Genomic DNA, 23,017 nt, shown 5'->3' with positions numbered 1-23,017 from the left:
AGCTTCTCTGAAAGGCAGAGCTAACAGAATCATGATAATCGAATGAGCGATCGCGCGATGGCCGCGCACCGTGTGCGCTCTGTAAACCATGGCGACTGTGATCGCGGTTGACTTCTACCTCCGTCGGCTGCCCCCCAGCCCGGCCGCCGTCCTCCCTGTCGGTCCGTCCGCCCCTTGAACCCCTGTCCCCGTGACCAGGTGGCACCGCGTAGCTGTGGCTGTGAAAGGCCAGTCTGTTACCCTAATCGTCGATTGCAAGAAGAGAGTCACCCGGCCCCTCCCGCGAAGCGCTCGCCCAGTGCTGGACACCCGGGGAGTGGTGATCTTTGGTGCCCGCATCCTGGATGAAGAAGTGTTTGAGGTAAGCCAAGATGTCTAAGAAGGGGGGGGGTCATTTCTGGCCTTTTATCTTGTACCCACTCCCATCCTGGCTCCTGTATTTCTTCTTCCAGTTCCCTAGGTCAATTTATCCATTTGTTATATCTACCTCTGAGCTATAACCCCAGGCCTACTTTATTTTTTATTTTGAAACAGGGTCTCACTAAGTTTCTGAGGTTGGATTCAAACCTCTGGTCCTCCTGTCTTAGCCTCCCAAGGACTGGGATTATAAGTGTGCACCACCACGCCTGGCTCTCTCATGAATTTTTATTTTCATTTCTTTTTTGTTTCCATTTTTAGGGCTGATTTTCTTTATAGGAGAAATAGATGCCCACTTAGGTGGATGGACAGCCCGTGGCCTCCTATTCTGTCTTTCGTCTTTGCCCATATCTACCCCTCAACCAGTGTATTCACCCCCCTACTCATCCACCCAGTCTCCCACTGACCCACCAACACGCACGGACACCCACGAGTCCACTCATTCATTCGCACAACTGTCCACCGGCACGTGTCCACTTCATGCACTCAGGTCCCTATCAACCCACTCGCCATCCGCACCCTGCTTCAAGCCGCCTGCCCGTCCATCCGCACACGCATCCCTCCCTGCAGCCATCCACACCCGTCCGCCCATGCACATGAGCATGTGTGCACGTGTGCGTGCATCCATCGCCCAAGCTAGCCACCTGTCCTCCTGCCGGCTCAGCCTCTCCCTCCATCAAGGCATCTCCCACCGCCTCCTCGCCCACCCACCCATCCAGAAATCAGTTGCTCGTGTGTTAAATCCCATCCATCTACCTAACCACCGATCCGGTCCTCCCATCCATCCATTCATTCATGTACCCACCATCCGTCAACATCCACCCATCCACCTATCCACCCGTTATCCACCCACCCATTCATCCACCCACTTTCCAAACCAGGAAACATTTTCTGAATACCTGACGGCCAAGGGAATAAAATAAGGCGTGTGTCATCCCAGGGAGCTCCCAGTTGGGCTCTGGAGTTGAGACGGCATCCCCAAACTTTGTGTAAGGCTGAGTGTCTGAGCACTCCGTGTGGGCACAAGTGAACACTGGAATTTAGGAGGCTTCCAGCTGGGTGCGGCGGATTGCGCCTGTCCTCCTAGGACTTGGAAGACTGAGACAGGAGGATTGCAGGTTTTTGGCTTCAGCAACTTAGAGAGATTTGCAGCAACTTAGTGAGAACTTGCTTCAAAATAAAAAAAGAAAAAGGGTTGGAGGTGTACTTGGGAGGAGGTAGAATGTCTTTGGGTTCAATCCTCAGTACTAAAAAAAAAAATTGAAGAGGAAGAGGTGGAATATCCTCTCTCCATTCCTAAAGTTCTTGAGAATTCCCATTGGTACCATCAGAAAGCCAGAGCAACGAAGGCGGGGCCTCTGTCTCCAGGATCCACTGGGGAAGGCTTGAGGGCAGGCAGCAGGCAGTAAATGTCGCACCTGAACTTGCAGGAGCTGAGTTCTAGTCCCGATTCTGCCCCTAGTCATTGCTTTTTCCAAGCTATTCAGAATGGAATATATGTGAAAACTGGGCATGAAGCCCTCCTAACTTTCCTCGTCATTATGAAGGTCCCAGGAGGTCCTTTGCAAACTGAAAAGGGCTGTGCCCATGGAAGGGCACAGGATCACCTTCTCTGTTGGTCAGTGGTACTGCAGATTGGCAAGATTGGCCTCCTTCCCGCTGTCCCGGAATGTCCCCGTGTCTCCCGCCGTCTCTCTGTGCCTCCTCCAACAGAGTTCCTGTCTCTTGTCTCTGCAGGGTGATGTCCAGGAGCTGGTCATCGTTCCAGGGGTCCAGGCTGCCTACGAGTCCTGTGAACAGAAGGATCTGGAATGTGAGGGGGGCCACAGGGAGAGGCCTCAGAACCAGCAGCCCCACAGAGCCCAGCGATCTCCAAAGCAGCGGCCACCAAGACTGCACAGGCCTCAGAGCCAGGAGCCCCAGCGGCAGGTGAGGGCGGGCAGCCCCACAGCCCAGGACGCGCTGGGGTGGGGGAGGCGCCAGGCAGCGCCCAGGGCACGTCCCCAGCGTCCCAGGGCACGTCCCCCAGCTTCCCAGGGCACGTCCCCAGCGTCCCAGGGCACGTCCCCAGCGTCCCAGGGCATGACCCCCAGCGTCCCAGGGCACGTCCCCAGCGTCCCAGGGCACGTCCCCAGCGTCCCAGGGCCCTCCATCACATCTTGGGCTCCTGTTCTTTCCTTAACTCCCTTCCCAACCACCCCGATTTTCATCTCCCCCTCCTCCCAGCCCTCATTCATCAACCTTTTTATTTTCACTTAAAAATAAAAAGAGTCGTTATGAAGAGTTCCTGGCTGGGAGCTGTGTTCCCCGCTTGTGTCTTGTCCTCTGCCTGTCTTTCCTGGAACTGTGTCCCTTTCTTGGATTAAGAGATTGGAGGCCGAGTGGGGGGGCGCATGCCCATAATCCCAGCCACTCAGGAGGCTGAGGCAGGAGGATCCCAAGTGGGAGGTCAGCCTCGACAGCTTAGTGAGACCCGGACTCAAAATTAAGTGTAAAGAGGGCCGAGGATGTAGCTCAGTGGTAGCAGCCTCTGGGAATCCATCTTTAGTCCCCCCAAAACACACACACACACACAAAAGATGAAGACTGGGAGGTGGTGGTGGAGGGTGCCTTGGGAAGGGAGGGGGAAAGAAGCTGGAATGGGAGGACCAATGAGGAGACATGGAGGAGGAGCAGGGCTGCAGGGATCCCAAGGAGGGAGGTCCTGGGAGTGTGGGCTTGGGGAGCCCAGTTCCTAGGCCTCCCGCATGTGGGGGCGGGAGGGGCTGGATTGGGGGTCTGGTTGTGAGGGTGGCAGATAGGGTCTGGGGTTGGTGGTCTGGAGACTGGAAGGTCAATCTCTTAATCATGTTCACTTCTGCCCCGCACGCGGGACCCGTTCTTTCCCGCCTCTCCCTGTCTGTCTTGTGACCCCCCAACCTCTCCTGTTGACCTCGACTCTATTACCCAACCCCATGCCCCGTTTCCCAAATCCCACCATCTCCTTCCCTCCCCCTTCCATATTTCCCTCTCCAACACCCTCCTACCTGACCCTTCCCTGCTCCCAGCCCGCTGACTCTCTCTACTATGACTACGAGCCCCCCTATTACGATGTGATGACCGCGGGGACCACCCCTGATTACCAGGTAAACCCGAGGGACCCCGTGGCTCCCCTTCCTCCCCACCCACGCCTGCAAACGCCCCCTGTCAGGGTTCCCTCCTCCCCGGTTCCTGGGAAGAGACACCATCCACTGAGATGATGGTTTACTGACACACAACCCTTCCGTCTCTCTGCTGCAGCGGCCTCAGAGCCCCAAACCCAGAGCTGCCCCTGCCCCTAGGGGGCGTCGGACCCCTCCCCGAAAGCCTAACCCACCTGCCAAGCGGTCCGCGGCCCGCCAGGCACCCCCCTCGGCAGGCCGGAGGCCCTCTGCAGCTCGAGGCTCCGGCCCGGCCCGCGGCCAGCCGACCCCCTCCCGACGCCCAGCTCGGAGGGCAGCTCCCCCCACTGCCCGGGCCCCCCCAAGGACCAGAGGCAGCGGTTACCGGCAGGTAGAGCCGGGGCATCCAGATCTCTGCCCCCACTCTCCCTAAACAGTCTCCCCACTAAAGGGGCTGCAAGATCTGAGATCTCCTCTGCGCCCCAGCACAGACACACGGCGCCCTGGGGTGGGACAACGCCTGCTTTGACCCCCACCACTAACCTCCTCTCGCCTTCCCCCCACCTCCGCTACTCTTCTCTCCCTCTCTTCGGGGTCAGTACCCCACCCCAGGCGAAGAGGAAGGCGGCCAGGAGTCAAGCCCCTTACCACTGCCTGAGGAGGTAACTCCGTCCCCACCTGGGGGCCAAGGCTTCTGATCCACTCCCCTGGCCCCAAGCCATCTTGAAGAGCCAGCCCCTCCTCTGGCCGGAGGGCTCTTTGTCCTATGCACGTGTGGTCTTCTGTCTCCTGGTCACTTTAGCCCCGTCGGTCTGCTTGTCCACCTAAGTGTAGCCATGTCCCATGGCGCCCGAGCCTCCTCCGTGCCCGATTCTGCAGCGGCCTCTCCGTGTTGGTGTGAAGTAGGCCTGTTTTCCTGTTCCTGGGACCATTTCTCTGTCCAGCGCTGTCAGTTCTTTTCTTCTCCAGTCTCTTTCCTTGGTCCTGGCCTGGACTTCTCCTCTGTCTTTAAGTCCGTGGACTGTCCTCTCTGTGTCCAGCCCTCCGGCCACCCTTCTTGTTGTCCGCCATTTGTTTTTCCTCACCAAACCCATTTTCTGGACATCTTTCCCCATTTTTGGCCTTTGGTGGTCACCCCTTTCTGTGGGACCACTCCCCTTGCTCTTTTTGGGGTGAAAAATTCCCATCCCCTTTCACCTACTCCATCCCCCCTTCCCTGGATTCAGCCCGCTGAGTCCTTTGGGCTGGAAGGTCGAACCCTGGGGTTCAGGGGAGAATGTCCTCTTGGCCCTAATGCCTCCATCTACCCCTTCTCCCTCTGCATTCCCGGGAAGGAACAGACAGGTGTCCAGGTGCCCCCCACAGCTGGCAGTTTCCGGGCAGAGGAGTATGGGGAGGGTGGCACAGACGCCCCGGCAGGGCTCTACGATTTCACCTATGGCTATGGGGACGATTATCACGAGGAGACGGAGCTTGGCCCTGCCCTCTCTGCGGAGAAGGCCCACTCGGGAGCCGTAAGTGAAGGGCGCCCCTCTTCGTTCTTGACTGGCGGCGGGCGCCGCGAGCATGGCATGCTGTTGTCCTGTTGGCTGGGAGCACTTCTTCTTGGTGGTTTGCCATTTTCTGTTTACATAAGATGTCTACGCTGCTTGTAAAGATTACTTCCCGCCTTGCCTGGCCAAATGTCCTGCTCTCTGACTCCTGTGGACCCTTCTGCCTGTGGCAACTGGTTTATTATTATTTTAATCCTCTGGCCATTTTCTGTCTTTCTTGGCCATTTTTCTGTCTCAACAATCTGGCTTCCAGAAGCTTTTGGTCAGTCAGCATCTATCTTGTGTCCACTCCATCCTTTCTTCTCGGTCAAAATTTCTTGTCCAAGCCGGGCATGGTAGCACACGCTTGTAATCCCAGTACTTGGGAAACTTGAGAGAGGAGGGTCTGGGTTCGCGGCCAGCCTCAGCTACTTAGGCCCCCTGCAACTTAGTGAGAAAATAAAGAATACAAAATCAGATCAGGCTGGGGACACAGCTCGGAGGTAGAATGCTCCTGGGTTAAATCCCCAGCACCACACACACACACACACACAAAAATCTTGTCCAAGTCGGGCCTGGTGGTGCATGCTTGTGATGCCAGTACTCGGAAGGCTGAGACAGAAGTTTCACGGGTTCGAGCCCAGCCTCAGCAATTTAGCAAGGCTCTCAGCGACTTAGACCGTTTCAAAACAAAGTAGGGCTGGGGTGTAGCTGAGAGGTAAAAGGCCTCTAAGTTCAACCCCAGCACTACAAAAAATATCGCTTTTGCTTGTCCACGTTGCTGTCAAATGACTGAACATCACCCTCGGCGGCGCGTCCAGCCTGCAGGCCGCATCTCACATCCTCCTCTGCCTTCCCTATCCGTGGCGTCCATCTTGGTGACTGCCAGGCTGGACTGCGAGGGCTTATTTATCTGTGTCCTGCCTCGAGCTCTTCATACTGTCGTGTGACCGTCTCCTCTGTGATGCACTCACGCTCTGGGTACTTCCGGTGATCCAAACCGTACCGTGCACCGTGGGCCCGCTTCTCCGTCACACCGGCCACTTCCGGCGATGTCTGTGTTTTTCTGGAAGCACTGCCCTCCTGTCACAGCTCCCTCTGGAGTCCTGTCAGCCTTGTGAGGCCCTCTGCTCGCTGGGTCAGGGCGGCCATGCTTTGTTCCAGGCCCACTTCCTGGATCCTCTTTCCTGGCCGCTTCCTGTCTGCCTAACCACTTCCTGTTTGTCTGCTTCGTTTTCCAGCCATCTTGGCCATGTTTAATTTTTCTTGGCGCTGGTCTCGTTCCCCCTTCCAAGTGTTTGTCTCTCTGTTTGGTCTCCCGTGTCTTCAAACGCTCCCTGTCGTTTGGGTATTTCCTGTCTACCCCGCTTCATCTTTGGCCTGCCTCGCAGTCATGGCCGCCCCCTCCGCCCTGCGGCACCACCCCGCCCCTCCCTTCTCTAATATCCCCACCCTGGACCCTCTGCCGCCTTCCTTTATGCTGCTTTGTGGACATTCGGGGTTGGTCTGGGGTTTGGGAGAGTTGGGGCTGACCGACGCTCTCTGGCCAGGGCTGGGGGCATTCAGTAGATCTTTGTTGGGAGAGGTGGAGGTGGTCACTGTCCTCTCTCCTCCCTGTCCTTATCGTGGTTCTGGCCCCAAAGCTTGGAGTAGGCATCTGAGTCCCAGGGAGGCAGCTGGTAGGCTTGGAGTGTAAAGGGGACAGAGGGCATTGCTTTCTTTCAGGCAGGGGATCTGGGGGGACTTGTGGGGTCTGCTCTGAAGCTCGGCTGAGCCCAGGAGCTAAATTTCCCCAAAAGTCAGGTGTGAGGCTTGAGTTTGGGGTATCAGCGGGGACTGCCCTCCAAGTCTACTGAAAATCTGGGTGCTTAGCTGAGCCTGGTGGTACGCACCTGCAATGCCAGTACTTGGGAGGTGGAGACAGGAGGACTGCCCGGGTTTGAAGCCACCTAGTGAGACCCTGTTTCAAAACAAAGAATAAAATAGGGCTGGGGTGTAGCTCAGTGGTAGAATGCCGCTGGGTTCCAGCCCCAGCCCCACAAAAAACAAATAAATCAATAAATTGGGTGCTTAACCTCTGGGAAGATTTTAAGCTCGGGAACCCTTAGAATTCTGAGTAAAATTCTGTGCATAGGGGCGTATGCTCTCCGTGTTCATAGCTTCTCTCTGCCGTCAGATTCTCGTATGGGTCTGTGCCCACATCCATCCCGAAATAAAAATCGACCCACAATCGTGGAGAGATTCTTATTTGATGGGTTGGATAAGGGTGAAGAAGTGGATAGCTTCTCGGGGTTTTAAGGGTTCCTGGGGCCAGAGGGAGTTGGGGATCAGGGTGGGGTGTCGCAGAAGCGGGTTTTGGAAGGTTGCAGGTTTGAATCCCAGAGAGCGAAAGAGGCCCCCAGGGAGGTGGAGACGGCGCATCTGAGGCGGGGCTGGGCCTGAGGGGTGGGAGAGCCCAGGTCTCCTAGCAGGCTTGGAAGGGCTGCAAAGAGGGAGCTTAGGGGGAGGGCTGGGAAATTTGGAGACCAGGTCAGGGAGGTCTCTTAAAGACCTGACAGTAGAGGCAGGGTTGGGACGGCCGTCCTGGTGTCCCGGCTGCTCACGGGCCCCACTGGGGGGTTACATGTGTGTCTCCCTCAGGCCGCCCTTGGACCCCGGGGGCTGAAGGGAGAGAAGGGAGAGCCCGCGGTGCTGGAACCTGTGAGTTTCACCGGCCACTGAGCTGCGGGAGGTGGACAGAAGAGAGGGAAGCGGGGTGGGGGTGCCGGCTCCGCAGCCTCTGACTTTTAACCTTTGGCTCTCCAGGGGATGCTCGTGGAGGGGCCCCCCGGCCCAGAAGGCCCTGCGGTGAGTGTGGCTGGGACGTCAGCCTCCACTCTCTGCTCTGACGCTCGTCTGTGCTTTGCCTACACCTGGGCCTCCTCCTCAGGACTCCAGATCCTTCCATCCAATCTCTCCTGCAGAGACCTTTCCTTGGCCACACTTCTGTCTGATTGTCGCACCTGACTCCCTCTTCCTTTGTTTCTCAGGGATTGTCTGGCCCCCCTGGCATCCAGGGGAACCCGGGCCCAGTTGGAGACCCTGGCGAGAGGGTAAGGGGATGTTCTGGGGGGTGGGGGTAGCTGCAAAGGAGCCACTGGTACCCAGTGGTGTACCATGCTCAGTAATTCCTTATGTGCCGGCTGAAGAGGTAGTTTTGTTCCCAAGACCCAGTAAGGAGGGCCACTCCAGATGGGATGAGGAGGTAATCTAGTGTCTCGTCAGTATTCTTCTCTGTGGAGAACAGGGGGCTCAGGAAAGATCCAGGGAGGCAGGTGCAGTGGCCCACACCTGTAATCCCAGTACAGGAGGGTCGCAGAGTCAAGGCTAGCCTCAGCATCTTAGTGAGACCCTGCTTCAAAATAAATAAATACAGAGCCGGGGGTGGTGGGCACGCTTGTAATCCCAGTACTTGGCAGGCTGAGACAGGAGATCTCAGGTTTGTGGCCAGCCTCAGCTACTTAGTGAGGCCCTCTGCAACTTAGTGAGACCCAGTTTCAAAATAAAGAATAAAAATGGGGCTGGGGGTAGAGCTCGGAGGTAGAATGCCCTGGGTTATATTCCTAGTACCACAATAAAAATAAAAATAGGGCTGGGGGTATAGCTCGGAGGTAGAATGCCCCTGTGTTCCATCCCCAGTACCGCAAAATAAATAAATAAATACAAATAAATAAATGGGCTGGATGGTGTAGCTCAGAAGTTGAATGTTTCTGAGTTCAAAACTCCAGTACCCAAAGAGAAAGCTCTGGGGAAGCCTTCACGGGGCGGTTGGGACAGGTTGCAGTGTGGCGCCAAGCCCTAACAGCCTCTTCTCTGTTACCCTGATCTTTTCGTCCTCCCCCACCGCAGGGCCCCCCTGGACGAGCAGGGCTCCCTGGGTCAGATGGGGCTCCCGGCCCTCCTGGCACGTCCCTTATGCTCCCGGTGAGTTGCCCTCTGGGCTCTGGAGCGGGCTGATGGGGCGCGCAGGGGGCTGAGGGCTGTGCCGCCAAGCGCCAGCAGACCAGGAAAGCCGTGGTGGAGCCCTAAAGGCCACCGACGCATGGGGGCTGATCCTTGGAGTGTGTGGGGGCTGGGTCCTCACTAGAGGACCTAGAACCAAGTGAGACCTTCTAGACCCACTTGGGTCATCTAGAACCGGGCAGAAGACCCTGTACTTCAGGGGTCAAGTATCAAAGGAGAGTCTGGGAGGAGGGGCTTTGAGAGTGGGATGAGCGCTGGTAACTCAGCTCCTGGGAGGATTGCAAGTTCCAGGCCAGCCTTGGCAACTTAGCAAGACCCTGTTTCAAAAGAAAAAGATAAGCTGGGCGTGGCAGTCCACGCTTATAATCCTAGGACTTGGGAGGCTGAGACAGGAGGATCTGGGTTTGTGGCCAGGCTCAGCTACTTAGTGAGACCCTGTTTTAAAAATAAAGAATAAAAAAATAGGGCTGAGGGTGTAGCTTGCAGGTAGAATGCCTCTGGGTTCCACCCCTCAGTACTACAAAGAGCAAGAAAGAAAGAAGAAAGGAAGAAAGGAAGAGAGAAAAAATAGGGCTGTGGTTGGCTTGGAGGGACAATGCCCCGGGGCTCAGTCTAGTATTACACAAACACACACACTCACACACACTAGAGAGGGGATAAGGACCGAGGTTGGGTTTCTGAGCCTCCAAGTGGCCACCAGCGTGCCCAGGAGATGCCGGGGTAGGGGAAGTGTCGGGTGAGGCTCTGGTCGGGAGGGCGCCGGGATTTCCTTGAAGGGAACCTGGCCCTGTCTCCTGGCCCTCAGTTCCGGTTCGGCAGCAGTGCGGGTGAGAAGGGGCCCGTGGTGGCCGCCCAGGAGGCGCAGGCCCAGGCCATCCTGCAGCAGGCCCGGGTGAGGAGCCTGGGGTCGGGTGGGGGCGGCTGTGGGGTCGGGGGAGGTCTGGAGGGTGAAGGGAGGGCAGGGCAGGTCTGGGTTGATTTGGGGCTAGGAGGGAAATTGGGCTTGGGGTGAGGACTAGGAATGGGCTGAGCTTGGGGGTGTCGGGGCTCTCCGGCTGCCCCTCCTCATCTCTGCCGTGCCCACTCCCCCTAGCTGGCACTCCGCGGACCACCCGGCCCCATGGGGTACACCGGCCGCCCTGGTCCCTTGGTGAGTCAGGGGCGTGCTGCTCTAAAGGCTCCTTGATGTGTGTGAGTGTGTGTGAGTGTGTGAATGTGTGTAAGTGTGTGAGTGTGTGTGAGTGTGTGTGAGTGTGTGTGTGTGTGTGTGTTGGGGGTATGGATAGTTCTGGAAAGGAGCTGGGTTGAGTTGTTTCTCCTCTCTGGGGGAGGGCTTGGAGGTCACCATTGCCTGTGACCCTCAACATGGCCACCCCCTCTTCCCTGTCGCAGGGACAGCCTGGGAGCCCCGGCCTGAAGGGAGAATCTGGAGACCTAGGACCTCAGGTGAGGGCCCCGAATGGTCCCCATCCCAGGCCCTCCTGCATCCATGCTGCTAACCCTGCCCGTCTCTCCCCCACCAGGGCCCCAGAGGACCGCAGGGCCTCACCGGCCCTCCTGGCAAGGCCGGGAGAAGGGTGCGTACCCCGGGGAGGGATGGGGACTGGGGGGGACAGGGCTTGGAGGGAGGACTGTGCCCCGACTCGCTGAGACATTTCCTCGTACCTCCAGGGGCGTGCAGGGGCTGATGGAGCCCGAGGAATGCCTGGGGAACCTGGCGTGAAGGTAACAGCGGGACCCCTGCATCACCCCGCCCACAGAAAGGGTCTCACAGAAAGGGGCCGGGCCCCACACTGGCTGTTCTTTTCCTTAGGGTGACCGTGGCTTCGATGGACTGCCAGGGCTGCCTGGGGGGAAGGGGCATCGGGTGAGTGTCCGGGGTCGGCGCTGGAGGTGGCCAGGTCTTCTGTGGAGGGGAGGGAGGGCTCGAGGAGGGTGGGGGCTCAGGAGGAGCTCGGTGGCTGCAATTGTTCGACAAATCGAAGGGGGCCAGCGTTTGCCTGTGTTAGAGGCGCCGAGGCCCCTCTTAGCTGTCCCCCCATTTTCCAGGGTGACACTGGTGCCCAGGGACTTCCTGGGCCCCCAGGCGAGGACGGAGAGCGGGTGAGTGCCGGGGCAGGGCTGGGGTGGGGGCAGGAGAAGTCTAGAAGGCAGGGCTGCTTCACTGTGTCCTCCTCTAGGGAGACGAAGGGGAGATTGGGCCTCGGGGACTGCCGGGAGAGTCGGTGAGTGCCGAGGGGTCGGTTGGACTGGAGCGGGGAGCCCAAGGGAAGCCAGGGGATGCCCAGCGTGGGGGTGCACACCTGTTATCCCAGGACCTAGGAGGCTGAGACAGGAGGGTTGAAGGTTTGAGGCCAGCCTCAGAAGTTTAGCCAGACCTTGTTTCAAGATGAAAAATAAAAATGGCTGAGGGTTTTGCTTGGAGGCAGAATGCCTTTGGGTTCAATCCTAGTACGAGGCGGGGGCAGGCCAGGGAGGGGCATGGGCACAAGAGGGACTTGAGGACACAGTTTCTGTCACCCACTCATGCCATTGCCCCCCAATCTTGAATGCAGGGACCTCGAGGACTCCTTGGCCCCAAGGGCCCACCTGGTATTCCTGGACCCCCAGTAAGTGACCCCTGGCTCCCAACCCCAACCTTCTACCTTGACCTCGCCAACTCTCCAACTTCCTACCCGCCTCCCTCCTCCCTCTCCCTCCTGTCCCCACCCCAGCTTTCACCCCCAGAAACACTTGGAGGGTCCCCTTGGAGGGCCTGAGCGCAGCCAGAACAAAATGAAAATCCTTGATGGGCATGGTGGCACCTGCCTGTGAGCCCTGTACTTGGGAGGCTGAGACAGCACTTAGACCCTTAGCAACGCAGTGTGACCCTGTTTCAAAATAAAAATAAAAAGGGCTGAGGGTGTAGCTTGGAGAGAGTGTCCCTGGGTTCACACTGAAAAGACAAAAAGGAAGTCCTCTAGGAATCAAAGCAGAAAGCCTGGCACCCCAGCCCACGCCCTGCGGCTTCAGCCGCAGCCATGCTTTGCTTAGACCTGGGATGACTGGCGGTCTGGCCACGGCTGCCGAGTGCCCTCTCTGGAATGGCCTCGCCTCTCAGCAACCACAGGTCCCTGGGGCCTGGCCCCCGCCAGCCTGCTCACACCCCTCTCGTGTTCCAGGGAGTCCGAGGCATGGACGGTCCCCACGGCCCCAAAGGAAGCTTGGTGAGTGGTGTGCACAGGGGCCCGGCCTGGCGGAAGTTCACCCCCATCACCTCCCCGCCTCCCTCTTGGCTGCCCCAAAGCGCTGCCCGATTGTTCTGTCAGCACGCCTTTCTGACCCCTGCCTGGCTGCCTGTTTCCAGGGACCCCAGGGAGAGCCAGGACCGCCTGGGCAGCAGGGAACTCCTGGGACCCAGGTGAGTGGCCCTGACCCCGGCTCCCCAACCCCAGTGACCGCCCCGGGCCAGACTCTACATGAGCCGGGTGTGGCGGCGCACACTTGTAATCCCAGCGTTCGGAGGCTGAGACAGGAAGATCACGGATCGTGGCCAGCCTCAGCTACTTAGTGAGGCCCTTGGCAACTCCACTGAGAACGTGTTTCAAAATCAAGAATAAAAAATAGGCTGGGGGTGTAGCTTGGAGGTAGAATGCCCCTGGGTCCATCCCCACTACCCCCCCCCCCCACACACACACACACACACACAAAGACTCCAGCTGGGTCAGGACAGTGAGGGTCCCAGGACCTCATGCTTTAAATGGGGATACGGAGGTGGGCTGGGGAGAGTGGCGCACCCCTGGAGGCCCCTGTGACTTCTCCCTCCCTGTGTGTAGGGTCTCCCTGGGCCTCAGGGTGCCACCGGCCCTCATGGAGAGAAGGTGAGTGGTTTGGGGGATAGGTTTTTGGGGGTGTGTAGGGAGGAATTGAAATGTCTCCTGGGAGATGGGTGCGGTGGTCATGTCTGTCATCCCAGTACCTGGGAGGCTGAAACAGGAGGATCACAGGTTCAAGGCCAGCCTCAGAAACTTAGCGAGACTCTGTTTCAACGTAAAAACCAAAAGGGTTGGGAGTGTGGCTTGGAAATAGACTGTCCCTGGACTCAATCCCTAATACCAAAAATATATATTTAAAGTATTAAAATATATATAAAAGAATAATAAATAAAAGAAAAAGATTATAAAATATATATAAAAAAAGGGCTGGGTGTATAGAGCTCAGAGGTAGAAGGCCCCTGAGTTCCCCTCATACATCATACATACATACACACATACATACATACATGAATTCGTGCATGTATGCATACATACATGCATACCTACATACATACATGCATGCTGGGGCTTTAGCGGTGTCAGGACTGACTTCTCTGGTGACCTGGGTCCTCCTCATCTTCCCGCAGGGTCCTCGAGGGAAACCAGGGCTCCCTGGCATGCCTGGCTCAGATGGACCCCCAGTAAGTGAGCCCCCAACCTTAGCCCAGATTTCCCTTGACCGTCTGCCCAGAGTGCCCCTCTGGGCTCCTTAGTGCCCGTCCACACGCGTGCCTTGCACCTGAAGGTCATCGGTGCCTGACCGTGGTCAGTCGGCTTTGTTAGGTCACGGGGGGAGCTGAGCTGGGGCAGCGTGGGGGGCAAAGGGAAGTGACAGGGGTCACATCCTCCATCTCCCACCCACAGGGCCACCCCGGGAAGGAAGGTCCCCCCGGAACCAAAGGGAACCAGGTGAGCTCTTGGGGCCTCCTTCCACGGCCCCGGGCCTAGGCGTTCCCTCGTCTGCCGTCCACACCGCCCTCGCAGTCTTCTCCGCTCCTCCAACCTGGAACCTCATCCCGACTCCGGAGCCGTCCCTCTCCCTCCATTTTCCCCCTGAAGTCCCCAGGGCCACACCCGAGGCCTCTTCACAAATGCCCGTCCTCCTCCTCCTAGGGTCCATCTGGACCTCAGGGTCCTCTCGGGTACCCAGGACCCCGAGGCGTCAAGGTACGTGACCGGGGGGCAGAGCTGGGGTCTCAGGAGCTCGGTCTCCAGCCCAGCCCCCCTGATGGCTGGTCTCTGCTCTGTCCTCCCTCCACCTGCAGGGTGTGGACGGCATCCGGGGCCTGAAGGGTCATAAGGGTGAGAAGGTGAGCGCCAGCCCACTCCCAGCCCCGCCCCGCAGACCCACCTTTCCACCGTGTTCCGAGCCCCTCATTTAACTCCCGGGCCTCCGCCGTGGTGGTTCTCACGTGGGTCTTTCTCAGGGCGAGGACGGCTTTCCAGGCTTCAAAGGAGACGTGGGCGTGAAGGGCGACAGGGTGAGCAGAAGCCCCCGCGGCCCCCGACTCCACGTCCTGACCCCTCCACCTGGAGCCCGGCACCAGCCTTTCCCTTGAGACCCCAAAGTCCCCGGCCCTCTCGGCACACCCCCTCAGCCTGGCTGGTGTCCGCCTGCCCCCGGGGGATCAGGCCCTCCCCTGTCCCCAACACCCACCACCCCCTCTCCCCCAGGGCGAGGTCGGAGTCCCTGGATCCCGGGGAGAAGATGGACCGGAAGGGCCGAAAGGACGTACTGGACCCACTGGGGATCCCGGCCCCCCTGGGCTCGTGGGCGAGAAGGTGATGGGGTCTGGGCTTGACCTCTGCGGACGTGGGATATTGGTGGTAGGCTGAGAACTAGGCAGGGGGGGATGGGGGGGACCAATAGCAGAAGTCAGCAGGTCGGTCGGAGAAGGCCATGCGTTAATTATGCTCCTCTGTGTGGGCTTGAGGAGGGGCTATGAGGCAGGCAGGGCTGGGGTGTAGCTCGGTGGTAGAGCCCGTGGCTTGTATGCACAAGGTCCTGGGTTCAATCCCCGGAACCACAAAAGAAAGCAAAAACAGAGAGGCAAAGAGAAGCCAGGCATGGTGGTGCACGCCTGCAATCCCAGTGCCCGCGGGACAGGGTGCAGGTTCAAGGCCAGCCTCAGTAACTCTGTGAGAATATTAGCAACTTAGCAAGATCCTGTTTAAAAATAAAAAATAGGCCAGGCACCACCTGTAAGCCCGGCACTGGGGAGACTGAGGCAGGAGGGTCGCAGGTTCAAAGTCATCCTTAGCATCTGAGTGAGGGTCTTAGCAAGACCCTGTTCCTAAATAAAAACCAAAAAATAGGGCTGGGGGTATAGCCTGGTGGTAGAAGCCCCACTGGGTTCCACCCCCCAAGTACCACAAAATATAAAAAGTAAATAAAAAAAGAGCATGGTAGTGCATGCCTGTAATCTCAGCACTTGGGAGGCTGAGACAGGAGGGTCGCAAGTTCTGGGCCAGCTTCAACAGTTTAGCAAGGCTGTCAGCAACTTAGTGACACCTTGTTTCCACGTAAAATATAAAATAGGGCTGGGGGTGTAGCTTGAAGGTAGAATGCCCCTGGGCTCAATCCCCAGCACCACAAAATAAAAAGCAAGGGGCAGGAGTTGGGTGGTGTGAGGGGACTGGGCTGGGTGGAGCCGCTGAGGCCGCAGGCGGGCAGCGGCTGGGTCACAGCGACCCCGAAGGGCCTGACCTCGCTGCAGACTAGTCTGAAGGCTCGGGGGAGGGGAGATCCCAGCACTAGAGTTGGGGACAGTCCACCTTTGGGAAGAGGTGCTTCAAGCCAGGCAGCCGCGGGGCGGCAGACAGGGACCGGGGGCCGGGAGCCTGACGGGGATGTGGCCGCGGGGGCTGGCGCGCGCCTCCCAGTGCTGGGGTCCCCGGGGTGGCGTAGCATCGATGCCTCCTCTCATTCCTAACTGCCCTCTGTCCCCCCACAGGGCAAGCTGGGTGTTCCTGGTCTGCCTGGCTACCCCGGACGCCAGGGTCCCAAGGTGATGTGATATTTATTCCACCTGTATCCTGGCCTGTAATAGGGCACCCTAGAGAGAATGTCGCCGACTCCCACTTGACAGATTTAGAAATAGAGACCCAGGCTGGGCGTGGTGGTGCATGCCTGTAGTCCCAGGACTCGGGAGGCTGACTCAGGAAGATTGCACCATTGAGGCCAGCGATTTCTTGAGATCCTCTGCAACTCAGTGAGACCCTGTTTCAAAATAAAGAATAAAAAAATAGGGCCGTCGGTGTAGCTCGGGGGTAGAATGCCCCTGGGTTCCATCCCCAGTACTGAAAAAAAATTTAAAAAGGGCTGAGGGTATAGCTGAGAGGTAGAAGATCCCTGGGTTTGGTTCTCAGGACCCAAATCGAGCAGCCCATCTACCAAGCAATGATAATAGAGTCCCAAAGAGCCGTAGACCTTAGTCCAGGGCCACCTAGTTGTCGGCAAGGCCCGGGTCCCCCATGGCCTCTCCAGGCCCCTTAATGACTCCTCCCTTCTCCGTCCTCACCAGGGGTCCCTGGGATTTCCTGGTTTTCCTGGAGCCAGTGGGGAGAAGGGGGCCCGGGTAAGCTGGGGGAAGGGAGAGGGTGCGGGTGGAGGGCCTGGAGGGCTCTGGGGGGCCAGGGGACCACAGGGTGATGCTGTCTCTACTCCCACCAGGGCCTGTCGGGAAAATCAGGGCCTCGGGGAGAGCGGGGCCCCACGGTGAGTGCAGCGGGGTGAAGGGCGGGTGGGGGAGACCCAGCTGGCACATTTGTATGTTTCTGACAACTCCCCTCCCCTCCCCCTAGGGTCCACGGGGTCAGCGGGGACCCCGGGGTGCCACCGGGAAGTCCGGAGCTAAGGTTGGTGATTCTCCAGTGCCCCTCACCCGTCCTCCCTCGGGCATGGCTGGGAAGCGGCTTCTGGCACTCCATCTCTGTCTCCCCTGCAGGGAACGTCTGGCGGTGATGGCCCCCATGGGCCCCCTGGAGAGAGGGTGAGTGCCACCTGAGTGTCCTTCCCTGGGGTTCCCCAGGGAGGAAGCCATGCCCCCTGCCCAGCCCCCCCGTCTCCTCATTGGACCCACATCTCTGTCTCTAGGGTCTTCCTGGACCCCAGGGCCCCAATGGATTTCCTGGCCCCAAAGGCCCTCCGGTAAGTGGACCGCCGGACCGCCGACCTCTGACCCACCTCAGTTCTGAGTCTTTCTTCCCCACCCCCCTCCTCAGCCTAAAGTTCACCGACATCTGAACCCCTTCCAGGGCCCCCCTGGGAAGGACGGGCTGCCAGGACACCCAGGCCAGAGAGGAGAAGTGGTAAGTGCCCGTCCTGGTCACCTATCTTGGGTGCCTCTGCCAGACGCCCAGACCCTGGAGCTTTCTGGAAGGCCGCGGGAGGTCCTCCTGGCAGAGAAAGCCTGGGCCCTGGATCTGCCTCAGTGTCCCCACCTGCCCTGACTGTCCTCTCTTCCCGTCTCAGGGTTTCCAAGGAAAGACCGGCCCCCCTGGGCCCCCTGGTGTGGTGGGACCTCAGGTATGTGTGTCCCCAGGAAGAGCAGGCTGCAGACCCGGAGTCAGTGGGTCTGGGCCTCTTCTCCCGGGCACAGGGCCCCACCCCCTTTGCCTGCCTGACCCTGGGTTTGGGATTTGGGGCAGGGTCCTCAACCTCACAGCTCTCCCCTTTTGGAGAAGAGGCAGTTCCCCAAATGGACACAAGGTGGCGCCATTACCCCACACTACAGAAGACAAAACCGGAGAGAGGCCCAGGGACCCCCCATGGGGCCAGGATGAAGGGGCCCTGGAGGGGTGTTTTAGGGTGGCCAGGGTGGGCTCCTTGGGCAGTCAGTGGGACCGAGGGAGGGGCTGAGCATGGCCACGCTTCCTCCCCAGGGAGCCGCAGGAGAGAGCGGGCCCATGGGGGAGCGAGGTCACCCAGGCCCCCCAGGGCCTCCTGGCGAGCAGGGACTGCCTGGCACATCTGGAAAAGAAGGGACAAAGGTCAGCGAGGGGCCGGGGAGGGGACCCGGGGGGCTGGGGCCGGAGGGAACAGGTGATGGGGGGACGCTGGGGGCCCGAGATCTCTCCGTCCAGTCTGGGACAAGCCTATCTATCACTCAGCATCTCTTCTTTCCTTTCAGGGTGACCCTGGTCCCCCCGGGGCCCCGGGGAAGGACGGCCCTGCTGGTCTGAGGGGCTTCCCAGGAGAGAGAGGACTCCCGGGCACTGCTGTGCGTGAGACCCCAGAGCCGACCGCCTATAGCCTATAACAAGTTGCCCTGCACCCTGGCCCTCCTGCGCCGCTCTGCCCCCCCCCCCCGGCCCTCCTCCTGCCGCCTGCCTCCTGGAGCCCGTTTCTATGACGCCCCATCTTCCTGTCTCACCGGCTGTCCCAAATCTGTGGTTTACAGGGTGGGCCTGGTCTGAAGGGGAATGAAGGTCCGGCTGGCCCTCCTGGCCCTGCAGTGAGTCTGGGGTCCTTGGGGCAGTGAGAGGGACCTGGGGCCCAGGGGAGAGGAAGGATTAGGAATTGGGTCAGGCTGGACCCATGGGACTGGGCGGAGGGAGTCTAGAGTTAGTCAGCTGTGTCTGACTGGGTGCCATGGTCAGGGTGCTCTCCTATGGGTGGGCTGGGGTCTCTTTCCTGGTGGGGGTCCTCACTCCATCCCCTCTCTCAGGGCTCCCCGGGGGAGCGAGGTGCAGCAGGATCCGGGGGACCCATTGGGCCCCCAGGGCGCCCAGGCCCGCAGGGTCCCCCTGGAGCAGCCGGTGAGAAAGGCGTCCCGGTGAGTGGAGCCCAGGCCGGGTCTGCGAGGGAGGGCCGGGGCTTTGGCCGTGGTTCCCTGGCCACGTCCAGGCCGTGACTCCTTCCTTCATTTCCCACAGGGCGAGAAGGGCCCCATTGGTCCCACTGGCCGCGATGGGGTGCAGGGTCCCGTGGGGCTTCCTGGTCCTGCCGGCCCCCCGGGCGTGGCCGGAGAGGATGGAGACAAGGTGAGAGGCCCACAGAGCCGGCCAGTCCTCCCTCCAGGTGGAGGGCTGATGCGGCACCTCCCTGCCCGATGACCCGCCATCAGCCTTGATTCTCTAAGCCCCGTTGCCTTCTCCTCCCAGGGCGAGGTGGGAGACCCCGGACAGAAAGGCACCAAGGGGAACAAGGGTGAACATGTAAGCTAAGCGTCCTCGACCTTGACCTCTGATCTCCCGGCCTTTGACCTTGCCCCCTCCTGCCTTCTCTCCCGGTCCTGGTGTCTCTGACTCTTCTTCCTCCCCAGGGCCCTCCTGGACCTCCCGGGCCCATCGGCCCTGTGGGGCAGCCCGGAGCAGCGGTGAGTGGCCCTGCCCAGCGGTGACCCCTGTACCCACCCGAGGCCCACAGCCTCTAGTCGGTCCCCGATCCCCTCTGCCCTGGGGTCCAGGCTGGAGTGGGGGCTCTGGTGTCCAGCTCTGAGGGGTCCGTGCGCAGAGAACAGCTAGCTAAGACCAAGGCCATCTTCACGTCCTTGGCCCTGTCCCCCTCCAGGGAGCAGATGGGGAGCCTGGAGCTCGGGGCCCCCAGGGACACTTCGGAGCCAAAGGGGATGAAGGGACACGAGGCTTCAACGGGCCCCCGGGGCCCATCGGCCTGCAGGTTGGCTACGGGGTGTGGGCGGGGCTGGAAGACGGGATCAGGAGGGTTTGCCTGGGCCCTGCCGGGGATGGGGCCAGGGTGCTGGGGAGGCGCGTGGGTCTGGGGGGAGCTGTGGGCCCTGGCTGCCCAGGGCTGCGCTCTGGGTGTCTGGTCACCCGGTGTGTGCTCTGTATCTCTGCACAGGGCATGCCAGGCCCCTCCGGGGAGAAGGGGGAGACAGGAGACGTGGGTCCTATGGTGAGTGTGGCCCCCAGCCCCGCCACACTGGAATGTCACCCCTCCCCCTCCCTGGTCTGCTGCTCCCCAGCCCTCTTCAGCCTCTGTCCTTCAGACTCCTCCTCTCCCTTCCCTCCCCCACCCTGGCTTATCTGTACCCCCCAGGGACCACCCGGCCCCCCAGGACCTCGCGGCCCTGCTGGACCCAACGGCGCTGACGTAAGTCCCCCCAGTCCTTGTCGCCTCGGGTCAATGTGGTCAGCCCCCTGCCTCCCTTTCCCCAGACATAAGCTCCAGTCCAATCTCAGGTGCTAAGCGATGCCCTGGTCCCCGGGGGCCCTCGACCGCACCCCTGTCTCGCCTAGAAGGTGACTTCTCTTTCTGTTCCTCTTCCAGGGCCCACAAGGTCCCCCGGGAGGTGTTGGGAACCTGGGTCCCCCTGGCGAGAAGGTAACCAGGAAGGGGGTGAACCGACTGGTCTTGGGGGCTGGGGATGAGGGTGGGATTTCTGCCTGTTTTGGTTAGAGTACAAAAGAGAATGAGATGTGGGGTGCATGAGGACTTGGGGCACAGGGACGATTCTGACCCCATCTCTTTGTAGGGGGAGCCGGGAGAGTCGGGATCTCCAGGGGTCCAGGGCGAGCCGGGTGTCAAGGTGAGTGACGGTTCTGAAGCCCTGATCCCTGGTACCCTTCACCCCTCACCCTTCACCCCTCACCCCTCACCCTTCACCCTTCACCCCTCACCTTTCACCCGTCACCCTTCACCCCTGCCTGCCCTTTACCTGTGACCTCCGCAAGCTGGACCACCCCAGGGCGCCTGCTGCCGGCCTCCTGAGTCCTGCCACTCTGCCCTTGAGGGGGAGGGAATGGGGGGGCTGCCGCAGAGGCCTGATTCCTCTGGGTGTCCCACTGTCTCCGGGCTCGGGAGGCTCAAGGTGTCTGGAAGCGGGGGCTGCCCCCTGATTCGGGACCCCTCAGGCCATCTGTCCTTCTGCTCCTCCTCCAGGGCCCGCGTGGGGAACGTGGGGAGAAAGGAGAGTCGGGGCAGCCGGGAGAGGCAGGGCCACCCGGGCCGAAGGGCCCCACGGGCGACGACGGCCCCAAAGGGAACCCCGTGAGTCTGGGGGAGAGGGGAGCCCTGTGAGTGGGAGACCTGGGCGTGGGTGTGGGAGTAAAGACCTGGGAGTGTGGAAAGCCCCGGGGAGAGGGTGCCCAGGAGGGAGGTCTGGGAACAGGGTCTCCTGGGAGGCATGTGTGGGGTCAGGGTGCAGCGAGAGAGCAGAGATGCCCTCTAGGTAGCACCCCAAGGGTATCAGAAGGCACACAGGAGATGGGGTGCGGAGCCGTTCTCAGGGTGGTAGCGTGGGCTCTGCCCGCAGAGAGGACGCGCGTGGGGTCTGTGCTGGCCCTGACCTTTGCCCTTCCTCTGCCTCAGGGCCCGGTCGGTTTTCCTGGTGACCCTGGCCCCCCTGGAGAGGGCGGCCCTCGGGTGAGTCTTACCAGAGAGGGGAGGTCTCGGGGGTCTCTGTGCGATGGATGGGCTTGGGTGTTGGGAAGCAGGGTGTGGTCAGAGGAGGGAGAGGAGGGATGGAGTTTTGGGGGGCCCACTCCTGACCTTGCTTCATCTGCAGGGCCAGGATGGTGCGAAGGGGGACCGAGGAGAGGACGGCGAGCCGGGACAGCCTGTGAGTGTCCAGTGACCCCCACACTGACCCAAGCGGTCGGGACCTGTACCCCTCTTCTGTGCACCACTCCCAAGGGGCCATTGGCTGGAGCCACACATCCACCCAATTCCCTCCTCTTTAGGGATCACCTGGTCCCACTGGGGAGAACGGACCCCCCGGGCCACTTGGAAAGCGGGTAAGCAAGGTGGCCGGCCGGGCGCTGGGGCGGCAGTCCTTGGGTAGGGTGGATGATGGCGGTGATCGGCAGGGGATGCCTGGCGTCTGGGTTGTCCTGGGGGGGCACAGGCAGGCTTATCAGTGTGCTGGGTACTGGGTGTCTTGGTTCTTGGGTTTATATGTTCTTGCCAAGGGTGGTGGTATTCACTGGCCAGTCAGGATGGACACGAGGGGAGGGGGCTGGCTTTTCTAGAGACCCACCCCCCAAGACCAGGCTTAACCCCTTAGTTGCTGGGGCAGGAGTTGGGCCACTGAGTGGGAAGTGGGCTCCTCACCGCACGCACAGAACTACTTGATATTAACAACTGGAGCAGTGGTACCTGTTCTTACGGGCTGTGAACAGGTCGTGTGTGTGTGTGTGTGTGTGTGTGTGTGTGTGTGTGTGTGTGCAGGGGATGAGCTGAGCCGTCGCGCTCCTCCTCATCTCCCCTCCCTCCCGTCCCTGTCCCCAGGGTCCTGCCGGCACACCTGGTCCAGAGGGGCGACAGGGAGAGAAGGGGGCCAAGGTGAGGGCACAGGGTTCCGGGTTGTCCATGCTCTGGCGCCTCCGTCCCCCACCCCGCCCATCATCCCCTTCTCTGGTCTTAAGGACACTTTATTTTATTTTGGCATTGGGGATTGACCCAGGTATGTACTAACTCAGAGCTACACGCCTCCTGCCTGCCCCCCCCCCCCCCCCGTCATGGCACTAGGGATCAAATCCAGTCATTCTACCTTTGAGTTATACCTCCAGCCCTATTTTTTTTTTTTTTTTGGCAGTGGGGATGTTATACCTTCATCCTTATTTTAATTTTTATTTGGAAACAGTGGTCTTGTTAAAGTTGCCGAGAGCCTTACTATATTGCTGAGGCTGGTCTTGAACCTGTGATCCTCCCGTCTCAGCCTCCCAAGTGCTGGGATTACAGGCATGCACCACCGCACCCGGTTTAGGACACATTCCTTGTGTGTGTTTCAGGGGGATCCTGGATCTGTAGGTGCCCCAGGGAAGACGGGTCCTGTGGGCCCTGCTGGCCCAGCGGGGAAACCCGGGCCTGATGGTCTGAGGGGGCTCCCGGGCTCAGTGGTAAGTCACGGCCTGGAGGGCAGAGCCTGGGGGTGCGGTGTGGGGATGCTCGGCTCACCCCTGGGGTTCTCTCCCACCTGTAGGGTCAGCAAGGCCGTCCTGGAGCCACAGGCCAGGCTGGGCCCCCGGGGCCTGTGGTGAGTGACCGGGACAGGGATGGCGGGTGCCATGGGAGGCATGGGGGACTTGGCCCACTCGTGACTTCCTGTCTCCCCACAGGGCCCCCCAGGGCTTCCTGGCCTCCGGGGTGATGCTGGAGTCAAGGGGGAGAAGGTCAGTGCAGACAGATGTGGGCCAGGTGTTCGTCTGTCCCCCTCGCCCCCAAGCC

The 23,017-nt window shown here is 60.1% G+C and overlaps 1 protein-coding gene across 1 annotated transcript in view; it reads left to right on the top strand.

Annotated features, from left to right (window-relative positions):
- Positions 1 to 23,017, top strand: part of COL11A2 (collagen type XI alpha 2 chain) — a gene marked incomplete at both ends in the record, with an annotated part of 29,946 nt that overhangs the window by 3,940 nt on the left and 2,989 nt on the right. Inside the window, 56 exon segments of the mRNA XM_080710491.1 lie at positions 199 to 361; positions 2,155 to 2,346; positions 3,465 to 3,542; positions 4,157 to 4,219; positions 4,892 to 5,071; positions 7,730 to 7,789; positions 7,895 to 7,936; positions 8,119 to 8,181; positions 8,978 to 9,052; positions 9,897 to 9,983; positions 10,185 to 10,241; positions 10,484 to 10,537; positions 10,615 to 10,668; positions 10,763 to 10,816; positions 10,905 to 10,958; positions 11,141 to 11,194; positions 11,272 to 11,316; positions 11,647 to 11,700; positions 12,253 to 12,297; positions 12,438 to 12,491; positions 12,907 to 12,951; positions 13,473 to 13,526; positions 13,750 to 13,794; positions 13,999 to 14,052; positions 14,151 to 14,195; positions 14,313 to 14,366; positions 14,560 to 14,667; positions 15,840 to 15,893; positions 16,410 to 16,463; positions 16,559 to 16,603; positions 16,690 to 16,743; positions 16,833 to 16,877; positions 16,982 to 17,035; positions 17,143 to 17,196; positions 17,360 to 17,413; positions 17,770 to 17,877; positions 18,018 to 18,107; positions 18,288 to 18,364; positions 18,555 to 18,662; positions 18,763 to 18,870; positions 18,991 to 19,044; positions 19,152 to 19,205; positions 19,400 to 19,476; positions 19,479 to 19,507; positions 19,691 to 19,744; positions 19,889 to 19,942; positions 20,120 to 20,173; positions 20,325 to 20,378; positions 20,732 to 20,839; positions 21,161 to 21,214; positions 21,357 to 21,410; positions 21,532 to 21,585; positions 22,079 to 22,132; positions 22,582 to 22,689; positions 22,773 to 22,826; positions 22,909 to 22,962. Coding sequence (XP_080566617.1) covers positions 199 to 361; positions 2,155 to 2,346; positions 3,465 to 3,542; positions 4,157 to 4,219; positions 4,892 to 5,071; positions 7,730 to 7,789; positions 7,895 to 7,936; positions 8,119 to 8,181; positions 8,978 to 9,052; positions 9,897 to 9,983; positions 10,185 to 10,241; positions 10,484 to 10,537; positions 10,615 to 10,668; positions 10,763 to 10,816; positions 10,905 to 10,958; positions 11,141 to 11,194; positions 11,272 to 11,316; positions 11,647 to 11,700; positions 12,253 to 12,297; positions 12,438 to 12,491; positions 12,907 to 12,951; positions 13,473 to 13,526; positions 13,750 to 13,794; positions 13,999 to 14,052; positions 14,151 to 14,195; positions 14,313 to 14,366; positions 14,560 to 14,667; positions 15,840 to 15,893; positions 16,410 to 16,463; positions 16,559 to 16,603; positions 16,690 to 16,743; positions 16,833 to 16,877; positions 16,982 to 17,035; positions 17,143 to 17,196; positions 17,360 to 17,413; positions 17,770 to 17,877; positions 18,018 to 18,107; positions 18,288 to 18,364; positions 18,555 to 18,662; positions 18,763 to 18,870; positions 18,991 to 19,044; positions 19,152 to 19,205; positions 19,400 to 19,476; positions 19,479 to 19,507; positions 19,691 to 19,744; positions 19,889 to 19,942; positions 20,120 to 20,173; positions 20,325 to 20,378; positions 20,732 to 20,839; positions 21,161 to 21,214; positions 21,357 to 21,410; positions 21,532 to 21,585; positions 22,079 to 22,132; positions 22,582 to 22,689; positions 22,773 to 22,826; positions 22,909 to 22,962 — 3,808 coding nt within the window.

Source organism: Muscardinus avellanarius, assembly GCF_963383645.1.
Source record: "Muscardinus avellanarius genome assembly, chromosome: 14".
In the NCBI taxonomy this organism is placed as follows: Eukaryota; Metazoa; Chordata; class Mammalia; order Rodentia; family Gliridae; genus Muscardinus; species Muscardinus avellanarius.
The sequence above is the reverse complement of the archived record's forward strand: the minus strand, read 5'-3'. Positions and strand labels throughout refer to the sequence as shown.